This window comes from Aulonocara sp. 'chitande type north' Nkhata Bay, linkage group LG3, assembly GCF_057382095.1.
Source record: "Aulonocara sp. 'chitande type north' Nkhata Bay isolate Kocher_YH1m ecotype deep benthic linkage group LG3, A_spYH_male_GT1.1, whole genome shotgun sequence".
NCBI classification, from domain to species: Eukaryota; Metazoa; Chordata; class Actinopteri; order Cichliformes; family Cichlidae; genus Aulonocara; species Aulonocara sp. 'chitande type north' Nkhata Bay.
This window is the reverse complement of record NC_141346.1, coordinates 48,657,053-48,669,083: the sequence shown is the minus strand read 5'-3', so window position 1 is coordinate 48,669,083 and position 12,031 is coordinate 48,657,053. Positions and strand designations below refer to the sequence as shown.

The 12,031-nt window shown below is 42.3% G+C and overlaps 1 protein-coding gene and 4 non-coding genes across 5 annotated transcripts; all 5 read right to left on the bottom strand.

The window, feature by feature from the left end:
* Positions 1-4,525: 4,525 nt before the first annotated feature.
* On the bottom strand, positions 4,526-10,693 carry snx15 (sorting nexin 15). Its single transcript, XM_086284274.1, has 7 exons — positions 10,506-10,693; positions 9,790-9,946; positions 8,078-8,193; positions 7,629-7,908; positions 7,372-7,530; positions 6,830-7,027; positions 4,526-5,117 (listed from the first exon to the last, which is right to left on the bottom strand). Exons 1-7 carry the CDS (start codon positions 10,602-10,604, stop codon positions 4,984-4,986), a joined length of 1,143 nt encoding a protein of 380 aa, XP_086140400.1. The 5' UTR covers positions 10,605-10,693; the 3' UTR covers positions 4,526-4,983.
* trnal-aag (transfer RNA leucine (anticodon AAG)) lies at positions 5,637-5,718 on the bottom strand. The gene has a single exon. It is a non-coding gene; the product is annotated as a tRNA-Leu (tRNA).
* trnal-aag (transfer RNA leucine (anticodon AAG)) lies at positions 5,960-6,041 on the bottom strand. Its single transcript has one exon. It is a non-coding gene; the product is annotated as a tRNA-Leu (tRNA).
* On the bottom strand, positions 8,735-8,816 carry trnal-aag (transfer RNA leucine (anticodon AAG)). Its single transcript has one exon. It is a non-coding gene; the product is annotated as a tRNA-Leu (tRNA).
* On the bottom strand, positions 9,447-9,528 carry trnal-aag (transfer RNA leucine (anticodon AAG)). The gene has a single exon. It is a non-coding gene; the product is annotated as a tRNA-Leu (tRNA).
* Positions 10,694-12,031: the final 1,338 nt, after the last annotated feature.

The following is a 12,031-nucleotide window of genomic DNA, read 5'->3' as shown; positions in this document are numbered from 1 at the left end:
GTGAATGTGCGACCGTGTGTGTGTGTGTGTTTGGACAGAGTGGGAGAATGCAATTGATAGATAATACATGGATCTGGTGCACAAGCTGGAGAATACTAAAAAGCACAAATTGTTCACAGAAAAGCGTACCAAAAAGCCTAAAATTGTGTGTCTGTCTGTGTGTGAGTGCCTGAACGTCATCTCTCTGAGGGCTCATATTATGTTAACCACTTAGACTAACATCAAACACTCTCTCTCACTCTCTCTTACACACACACACACACACACACACACACACACACACACACACACACACACACACACACACACACACACACACACTCTGGTAGGAGCGTGAAGGTGCCAGCCATATAAATAGGATATCCCAGAGCGAGAGATAAAAAGGAGAAGAGATTGACAGAGAGAGAGGGATAGAGATTATATATTCAAAGGGGAGAAAGAAAGTGGTGAAAAAAAGGATGGTGGGGGGGAAAGAGTGAGAGAAACGGAGAGGGCAAGAGCAGGAGGGGGTGAGGATAGATAGATACGAAAAGATCAATAAATGGCATAAAGTGTATGTTCATTGATTTAGTCGGAGTGAAAGAGTGATGGCGGGGAGAGACGAAATTAGAGGACAGAAAATGCTGGGAGCAGAGAGGAGGGCAGCGAGTGGGTGGTGAAGGGAGAAATAGATATAAAAATCTAATTAAAGTTGCATTAATCGATACTTTCATGTCAACAGTGGGTCAGATGAGTATTTTCAGCGCAAGAGAAAACCAATCATAGTGACAAAGTAGCAGAAAATGATCACCCAACGCTGCGGCTGCACATCCATTCATTCACTATCTATCTATCTATCTATCTATCTTGGCGACAGTAGGAAAGAAAAACTCCCTTTTAACAGGTGGGTCAGCAGATATTGCAGAACTCAATATCACTCCTTCTTCACCTTTAAAAAGCCTCAAGGTGCAAATTGGATCATTCTCCTGTTAATAACATCAGACAGTGTTCCAGCTAACTGGCTGGTAACTCCACTGAATGCACTGACAGCAAAGGTAACACTGGGACTTTGTTTCCTGCAGGGCTGTCCTCATGAGAGACGTTTCATTGTAGCCTTTGATGGTTTTCGGTGCTGCGGTGTGTGTGCGACATGCTTTAAAGTCTGATCGTGTCACTGGGTTGCTTGGTTTTCATAAATTACACCTATTTCTGAAGTAAGCACACATACTAGACTGAATCCTACATTTCCCATAATGCAACTCAATGACATATTTCAATTAAACCCTTCCTGGACGTCCATGCCTTCTTTGCAGTCTGAAGGCAGGCTTTTGGCTCCCCTTGGCTTCTTGGAAACAGAAACAGTTATCACCGGGTGTTATGAGATTCATCAGGATGAAGAAAACTGAATTTTCTGTCTAAAATTGGTGGAGTTGTGCTCAAATGTTGAAACTCTTCCTGCATGCTTTTAGTGATACGCTTTGTCTGACGTTCAGGCTCTGGGTCAAATTGAAAGAGACACAGAGAGGCTGTTAACATATGTCAAGACAGGCAGAAACAGAGAGACAGGCAGGCTGGAAAGGGTGAGAGTGAAGCAGACAGACAGAAAGAGAACAAATGGTTGTGCGTGCATGTGTGTGTGTGAGAGAGAGGGAGACAGAGAGAGGAGAGGGAGAACGAGAGGCAGAAGTGTACTCAAATAGCTTAGGGCAAGGTGACAGAGAGAAACGAATGGACAGAAGAATAACAAGCTCACAGAGGGGGGTTAGTGTGTATGTGTGTGTTAGGGAACAAGAGAGAAAAAGGAAGACACAGAGGGCGGAAGGGAAGCGCAATAGAGGAAGTTGAGAGAGCAAAAATAAAAACAGTCAGAGAAAGTGTGTGTGCGTCGTGTGTGTGTGTGTGTGTGTGTGTGTATAGACACCCAAAGGTGTCACAGTGTGCAGTTTGGCTTGATGATGACCCACTGGGCATGTAGGTCATAACGGTTTGTCTCTCAGAGGCATGACTGTATGCCTGCATGCATCCATTAGTGTGAGCCAGTGCGAGAGAGTGTGTGTAAATAGAAACTCGGCAGACGCGCACACACATGCAAAGTGGGTCTCTTAGAGTGCGCTTAAGAGTGTGTTTGGTCAGAGGTTGGAGAAGCAGTTTTTCTAGTCGCCAGGACTCAAAAAGATACTTAAACATACACACTCATGTCACCCACACATGCTGCAAATCCAGAATGGGTACACACACGCATAGCTGCCCTTTATGTCATACATGCACACGTAATGTACCATGCATGGCACTAAATTATGCACAAATACACACAGGCGCACACCGACACACACATCTCTTTCTTTTGATCTCTCGTGATAACGCACACACACGCACAGGGGGAAGCTATTATGCTCTCAGGCTGGAGTGTTTTGATGGTATAATTGCAGTGACCAGTGAGGAGAAAGAGACGGAGTGAGGGATGGGGATGGAGGGAGAGAGAGAGAGAAAAAAAGAGGAGAGTGCTGACACTCTCAGCATGCTAATGTTGTGAGGCTCTACCCCCCCTGTGATTTCAAACCTCCCACCCTCCCTCCATCTCTTTGTCTCTCCATCTTCCTATCTCACATCCTCTACATTTCACAGGTGGAGCACTAGAACGAGGGGGAGATGGAGAGAAAGGTAGAGAGGTGGAGAGATGAGAGGAAAAGAGGGATGTATAACAGGATGGAGCAATGTTATCTCTTGCTTTCTCTCGCCATCCCTCCATCCACTTCAAGCTCACTACAATGGTCAAAACAAAGCATGCAAAAAGAAAAAAGAGGAGGTATGGTGGAGGGGAGGAAAATAGAGGAAGAGGGAGGGTCCTTTTTTCCCATCCCTTTAACAATGGAGGGATGATCTCTGCTTATCCTCTAATCTCATCCCGTCTTTTTTCCCCTCTCCTCCGTCCTTTCTGTCATGTCTCACACTCTGCAACCCCTCGATGTGGTGGGAGAAAGGGTAGCCTTTTCCTCTCGTTGGCCTCCCTTTTTTTTGTCACCTCTCCATCTGTTTGTCCTTCCAGCGCTCACTCAATCCCTCTCTCCTCTCCAGAGAAGGGATTCTGGTGCTGGCTGTGATCTTTTTTTCTCTTTTCCATCTTTTTTTTTTTGGCATTTCATCTCTTTCCTCTTAGTCAAACATCCAAAATATCCCCTAACAAAAAGGTAGTCGGTGCGTATCGTGGTTTAGCTTCATTTACATACTTGGTCACAAAAATGCATGAAAAATTGATTTGACTGATCAAGTATATGCAGATATAGTCACAATATTTTTTGGACCATCTTGCCGTTTTTTTAACATCCAACTCGGCATGCAAAAAAGCAAAACCTGTAGCATCAATTTTTCATTAAGTAGTATAGCTGAAGGCAGAAGAGTTCGGCTACAAGTAGGTTTCAGTTTCCTCCCCAGTTCACTGCTTTGTGCTCAAAATTGTTCATCTGGGAAAAACAAATATGACATTTACCTTGATTTTAACATGAACAGGGAGCATGAGTTTCTGCACTACAGCGTTTGTTAGTGATTATAATCCAATAAGTCAACAGTGCCTCTCAGAGGTAATGCCTTGCTACTGCAGACCCACATGCAACGCGATTGTGAGGGACACTGGGAATAGTCTCATTCCTCCAAATAGAAACAGGATGAAGTGAATGCCCTCATAGTCCAAATGCTCAGTATGACCCACCCCCTATGCAGTGCGACAGATAAAACCTTCAGTATCTATGCCTGCAACAGGGAGACACCTGTTTTACAGGTATGACCAGTACTTTTTTGTCACACTGGTCTTAATCATCCAAGCTTACTTAGTTTGAATCAGTGTTTTCAAGGTGGCATGGTTAGCATGACTCCTGGTCAGGCTCCTGCTCCAGCTAGCACATGACGTTACACAGCAGTTGTTGGAACAGTTCCTGAGCCAAACAGTGAAATCAAAGCAGACCACGCAAAACTATTATTCAGCATTTGTAGTTCAAAATGGGCACACTTTTATTTATCTGCTGCTTATATTGAACCGAAAAGACAAATATAAGACCATGAAAGGCCTAAAGACAACATAATCCCCTTAATAATTTATTTGTGTGCCCTTATTAGATTAGATAATAAAAGACAGTTGGATCTGTTAAGGGGCAAAATGATTATTTGCATCTTTACTGAGGAAAACAACCATTCTTTAGGGAGATTTAATGTACTTTTTATATGTTGCCATCGTTTTCAAAATCGGATTTATTCATGTGACTACTGCAATTATGTCACGTGTACTCATTTCAAACAGGTAATTAGAAGATAGAGCTCAGTTTAATTTATTAAAAAATGAGTGATTTATTCCAAATAGCACAAAGGTGTTGACACTGTTTGCACTTTTACTACTTACCTGTAGTAAAACCACATTTATTTTGAATTGATTGACTGATTGTGGACAGCTGTAGTTACAGACTTGGTAACACTGTTGGCTGAAGCAGTGAAGCCAGTGTTTCAAAATGTAGCGAAGAAGCGAAGGAATCTTACTCACTTAAATTAAAATCATATTTATTAACAAAAGATTGTGCAAAAATGTAAATCACTGATACACTTATACATTATTGTGCTCAAGAAGAGGACAATGTAAAGGAAAGACAAAAAGAAGAAGAGATGCATTAATCCAATAAGTTAACAGCTACGTTCAGTTTCTGTATATGTAGATTTTGTGAGTCACAAGTTTTTCAAAACAAAGGCAACTAAAGATCCAGTTTGTACTGTAGTGTGTACCTCAGACGTGTGGGTCTGTATGTTTGTGCCATGTTGTTTCATTTCCACGTGGATGCGGTTGTATTTGGGAATGCCACGGTCCAAATGTCCGTATGTGCACGTATCCGTGAAACTGTTTATCTCTACTTTTCGTCAGTATGCCTTTGCGTGACATGCCCGTGTATGCCACGACCCTGAGCTCCATTGTGTTCCAGCTTCTCTCATATATTGTACATTGTGCGTCAATACACGAACGTGCATCTAGTGGTCCTCTGCATGTGCAGGTGTGTGAGTGTGAGAGGGTGAGGAGTGCCTTTCGACCAACATCTCAGCGTGCTTCAGGTACTGCGCCGTCCTTCGCATCACAGACTCCCTGCGTACTGGATCAGTGTCTCCTGCATAGACACAGTGATAAAAATGATTAGTGTATAATATTGTACATGTGGAGGGTTTATCTGAAAAGTGTAACAGAACAGAGGAGACTGACAAAGACAACAAAAGGGACACGTTATGCTCATTCTTAACTTCGCATTCTTGGACTCAACTAGAATATATGAAAATAATCCTTATTTATTTGTTTGAGACAAGCTATTACAGCTTCCCAACCTCTCCTTTTAATACAGCTTTCTTCTGATTGGCTCCCCCCTCGTAAACAAAAGGCAGAACTCTATGTCTGAGGTGTCCATAACAGGCACATCCAACCTGATGGGCATCATACAGAGCTAAGTGTTGGAAACATAGTGTTTGCAGCAGTCTGAGTCCATGAGTCTAAACATGCACTGACCTCATTATCATTTAATATGACCATCTACCATTATATTGCTGTTTGTATGAGAGATAGCATAAAAAAGCATAATACAAATCATTATCAGTGCTTTACAATATACAGATGATTAGGAAAAGGAAAACAACCCTGGCAGCAGTGGGATTCGAACCCACGCCCCCGAAGAGACTGGAGCCTTAATCCAGCGCCTTAGACCACTCGGCCACGCTACCTTGCAAAAAAAACACCAGCCCACTGTCAGAAGGTTAGCAGAGTTTACCCTCCTGACCACTTGACCACACAGACATGAAAAAGATACAGTACAGTATCTTTGCATTTAAAGAGGTAAGAGCCACAATGGGCACAAATTAGTTCTCACACACTAACCAAAGCTTTGCAAAAAAGAGCAACTCTAAACACAGTTCTTCTTATGAAGCTACTGAACTGTACTTTCCACACCTGAAAAGGTTAAAGTGGCAGTGGTGGGATTTGAACCCACGCCTCCGAAGAGACTGGAGCCTTAATCCAGCGCCTTAGACCGCTCGGCCACACTACCTGCACATCAGGCCACACTACCTGCACATCAGGACACACGGTGCGTGTCGACATGCTGAAAGTTGATTCTGGTCCTCTAGACATTGGGGAGCGTCCCCCAGGAGGGTCATAGACCCCCTAATGATCCTCTACACGAGCCAAGGTGTGAAAATGGGTGTAGGTCACAATCCACGCTCCTTAGACGAAGAGTAGAACTGTTGCAAGTGCAACATTTCCCTTTGGCCATAAAGAAACGCACAATTCACCATAGACAACTGATGTCAGAACTTACTTGTCAGTAACACAACAGCTTATAGCAAAATAACAGCTAACGCAGGAGAGTAAAGTTGTTAACGGCGCATTTATCGGCGTGGTAGCAGCACATCGGACAAAGTGCTTGAATATGGTCGGTGAGGCGTCACAGCTGTAAACCTAACCGCACAATTTATTTTTCATTTGGACACGGTGCACCGTCTGGCATTCTGCAGGTTCTGCAGTTGACAAACTGATTTCATGGTCTATTGCCATAGCAACAAAGCTGTTTTAATAATTGACGCAGAAATAGACATGACAGAGAGCATTCGAGTAAAATGCTCCATGTGAAAAAAACATAAAAGGTTTTTGTTGAACTCAGAATGCTCACAGCAGATTAGTAATTCTAATTTTCCACCACTGCGACAACCACCTAGTAGTAGTAGTAAGTAGTAGTAACCACCTCCTCGGCTCCTTCATCAGTATTTTTACCTCTTACAGGAGTATCTCTCTCTTTCTCCACCCACCCACTGATACTTTTGTACACTGAGGGCTCACCTTGTACTCCAGTGATCAGAATATCCACTGCCATCCTGTATCCACAAATGGCAGAACTAATTTCTCCCTCCTTCTCCCTCTCCATGGCAGCTGTCAGCTCCTTGGCAGCTTGGTTTAAGTAACCCCCGTCCTCTCCGTCCACACTGTTTGATGGTAGTGAGAATAACTCTGAGTGGTCGGTGGAAGAATTGGATCTATCTGTAAATCAAAGAAAAAGAGATATTGTAGTAGTAGTGATATTGTCTTTAGTGAACTATGTCTTATGTTTTATTTGTTAGGTTTTAAAAAGTCACTATCTAAAATAAATCACTGATTGTGATGCTTTTAACCAGAAACAGCAGTTAAGTCCTAATAGAGCTCCAGCATAAATGTATAAAGACATTTACACTAGTATATGTTATCAGGAAGCCTCAAAAAACACTGATCACAGACATCTTCTTATCCACTGACACAGTAAGTAAAAGCGTTAATGGATAAGACACATATTCGGGAAGATTAAAATCAGCTTTATATGATTAAATTCACATTTATTTTGGCATCACCTTGTTTATAGCAGGGATCAAAAACAGCCAAGTCATTATCAGATAGTGGAGGAGGAACTTCTTCCTTTGGGGATGGGAGTCCTTCAGCCACAGAGTCAAACAGTGAGTCGAATTCTTCCTGGGTCTCTTTTGATTCGGGGTCCGTGAATGGAGATGGGACTGGAGGGAAAACACGGATCAAAAAAGTGAGAACAACTGTAAGAATATAAGAATTAAATGAGGACATAACAGACCATCACACATTGTGAGATTTCTACCTCGGTCATCCAGCTCTGTGTCGCTAAGCTCCTCTTGCTCTTCTTCTGTTGGAGATCCTCCGATCTCATTGTAGGCTTCAGCTGCCACTTCTGGTTCTCCCACTTCTAAGCTCAGGTTATTGCCCAGATCCTGGGGCAAGGTGGGAGCCTCCCTGCCCTCCTCTTCCTCAGCAGGCTCACAGTCTGATGCCCTACGGTTGGGGAGGGGGATGAGAGGAGGAGGCAGAGGCCCCGCAGAAGAGAGAGGTGTGGCATCCAGAGGCCTTGTTACCTCACCACCCTGAATAAGGGACGGGATAGACTGGCAGCATTAGAGAAAAGGGGTCTGGTAATATAACGAATGTTAACCTGGCACACGTTTCATTTTTCTTTTCCGTCTTTTAATGTTTGTTGAAATTTGAGTAATGGTTGATTTTGATTGTAAGAGTGCCTCTCTGAGTGTGTCTTACTCTGAAGAACTCCTTCAGCTGTGGGCTGTTATACAGAGCAGGAATGCTGGTAGTAAACTGAAGCATGGCCTCTGCTGCTTTTCTCCTTTCCTCTATCACAGCCCCATCAAACCTTCCTAAAGTTACAAGAGACAAAAGGGAAGTGTTACAATTTCTTTTTCACTTCTGAAGCTGCCGTTAGTGTTAGTGTTAAGTAATCGCCATTTGTCGAGGTTAAAACTGCTGCCATCATATTAAGCAGGGCATGAAAAGTTGAATGAACTCATGAATCATGACTGTTTATAGGTATGGCTCAACTGATTTGCTGCGTTTGCAGTTTGATTTTAGTAACCACTGAAAAATGAAGCCAGTTCAGCTCTTTGTGTACCATAACTTTGCTCTTCTCTTCAGCTGGCTGACGGACCAGCATGAGAATGAGGAACAGCGGACCACAGACTGAGTTACCTGACACTGTCTCCATCGACAACAAAACTCTCTGCAGGGAGTCGCACCATTCCCGGAATGTGCTGCTCCTGCTGAACCATATTTACACTTGAGTTTTTACACACAATGTTTCGCAAGGAGGCCAACCCTAAACATGATGCTTCTAATAAAGACAAATAGAGGTGTGTCTTAAACTTCCTTTTTTCTCTCCACTGCCAAATGAAAATGTTTACATGGCAGTGGTGGGATTCGAACCCACGCCCCCGAAGAGACTGGAGCCTTAATCCAGCGCCTTAGACCGCTCGGCCACACTACCTGCTGAAAGGCTACGACTCACTATCCTACCTCATTTTAGCTTTCTCAGAATACATTTGAAGGGAGGACTGTACTCCACAGTTCTGACATGCTAACTGTGAAATTAACTTTGATTGGTCGATGTTGCTGTACACATCACAACAAGGTCCAAAGAGAGTTCAGGTTTGCATAATTGTCACACTACCACAAAACTGCCCACCTCCCATTCAGACTTTTCTCATCAGCATGATCTGATAAAAAATACAGCACAGCTGCTTTTCATTTTCAACACTCATGCAAATAGAGTGCAGGAGGAAGGCAAAGCATCTCTAGAGAACACATACACATGCTCCCCTCGAATGCTTTCAGGAAGGGTCACATTAAAACAAATGGAACTACCTGCTATAAATAATGAAATTTTAAAAGAGCATATCCAATGCATCTCATTATAACAAATTTAGCACATATAGCACATTTTTGGAAAGGTCTGATCCAACATTTTGAACAGTTCTCAGATAATTAGTTTCATGAGTCACTTCAAGATATTTAAATAGAGACACAAATCCCTCTGGGGTTCTGTCAGGAAGAGTCAGATTAAAATAAATGGCACTACCTGCTGTAAATAATGACATTTTAAAAGAGCACCTCATGCTGGCAGTGGTGGGATTTGAACCCACGCCTCCGAAGAGACTGGAGCCTTAATCCAGCGCCTTAGACCGCTCGGCCACACTACCACAAGACAACCCTCAGTTCATCAGCAAAAACAAACAACACAGCTGCTTTAAAGTAAAGCCCACGATGGGCAAAACTCACAAACCAAAGCAAAAAGACCGACCCTAAACATGTCACTTCTCATAAAGACAAGGAAATCTGACAGGAAATGTCACAAGAATTGTGACGAAAGTCTCAAAACAGGAATGAAAGACATTAAGCACAACAATTGCATGAAAGGCTCCGCAGGAATCTAAAGCATAACACAATCTTTACTCATGTACCAAAAAGTTGTGCTCGGGGAAAAGGTGGAAACTCCTCCTCTCTTCTGAAAAGGTTCCTGTGTGTGTAGGCCAACTCCCCATGGAGCTTCTTCAGCTCTGAGAACCTCCTCCACACAACCACCTCCTTCACATCTTCTGGGTGACGCTTGGACACAAACTGCAGATGATAGAATATAAAGTAAAGGTCGCTTAACTGGCTGCATGTTTAACAATGGGACACAGCAAGTTTGCTTTTTGGCAACACTGCAGAGGCCACGATTTAAATGATAAATTTAAGGGAGAGCCATGAGTGCTTGATCCTCTTTGACTTTATACGCATGCCTCTGTAGTCATGCGGGTGCTCATGAACTGGATCACAAGTTCTCTCTGTTTCATTGGGCTGCTCATTGTGCACCACTGCCTCAAATAAAAGGCCCGTTGTATAGTTATTTGTTTATTTATATGAGCTAGCTGCGGGCGCCTGTCACTCTACTTCGTTAGAAATAAACACTACTTATAATAATACCAAGTCACTTACTTTTAACTGATGTAAAAGACCAAAGAGAACAGCGCTAAGCTAACACCTTTGTGCTACGCATTTCAAGTTAAAATACGTTTTGTCAAGTAATAAGCAAAACAGCTAACCACGTAGTCATTAAGCATGATTACACCCGACTCTACGATAGGTTTCAATTAATGATGCTGTAGCTAAGGAGAGATAAACAGTGTAAACTCACCCTCGCCGTCACTTTGTACTCGGTGTGGCCCTTCTCGTGTGTGCGTGGGTCGGCAACGGAGAAGAACCGATAATAGTCTTCTTTGAGTTTCCGTGACATATTTGCTCTCGTCAATAAAAGAAAAACGGCACAAAACGCGAACGGTCAAAGGCTCTGTTGTGATTCTTTCGCCCCTCCTCTCCGTGGATGTACTCATTTCCTGGTTGGTGACGTGTACGAATGCGTGATTACGTAGGAGAGACGAGACGTCAAACTATTCAGTTTAATGTTAAACAATTTATTTCCTCCAGTAGGTACATTAAAATAAAATTAAACATTAAAAAAATACTTTTAAAAAATGAGTCCATGGTTTTTACGTACTTTTTTCTTTATTTCTTTGTTATATAAATTAAATCTAAGAAGCTATAATGGATCCAGTCCCAGGGATAACACATACAGACAACCATTCACACTCGCATTCACACCTATAGGCAATTTAGAGTTACCAACCAACTTAACCCCACTAACTGCATGTCTTTGGACTGTGGGAGGAAGCCGGAGCACCCAGAGAGACCCCACGCAAACACGGGGCGAAGATGCAAACTACACAAAGAAAGGCTCTGGCCATTCAATATGTGGTAGTTTTTTCAAATGTTGTTAAAACTGGAATAGTAAGATGAAATAATATATTAAAAGTATATATAGATATATAAATTTATGTAGCAATAATTTTATGAATATATGAAGATAACAGGACTGGGCCAACCGTATCCATATCCACTGTAACCATAATGTTACTCACTTTACCTTTCTCTGATTTTAATATTGTTGTCGATCAGTCACCGTTGATTAGTCACATTGTCACAGTCATAAAAATGCCCTCCAACTTGTATTAAACATGTAATTATCAGGGAAATACTCCAGGGGGTGCTCTAATGTTTCGTAGTTTTCAACACAGCATAGACACTTAATTTAAACATTTTAAATTAAGATATTCATTTTTATTTGTATGACTTGTTGTGTTTTTCCTCATATAAACCCCCCAAAACTGTGTTTGTGATGCTAAAAGGAAACATATTCTCCATCAAAGATGACGCTAAAAGAAAAAAAAGGCACATAAAAGTGTTGGACATACCCTTTTTGAGACAATAGAACAAAGTGAACAACAACAGACGGTACTGAGGAAGCTCCAGCTGTGCATATTGTCTAACATCCCCTACCACTGTATTCCTAAGCTTTTATCTGTTTCCCATAGGATATAAATGTAATGATCAGAGGCCTGTTTAGTTGCTATATCTGATTCACCTATTTACAGCAACACAAAGGCTTTGAAATTGTCAAAATATCCTGAAGATCCTCATATTCAATGGTCCAAAGCCTTCCTCTCAAAGCTTTGAACAAGATTCTGAGTTTAGGCTGACGCTCACAGGTCCGTTGTCATCTTTATTGGTTCTGCTTGTCTCTCTGGCAAATTACCAGCTAAACTATAAGAAAAATGTTTAGCATACCAAATGACAGACTAAGAAACTCAGCTCAGCAGGCTGTAG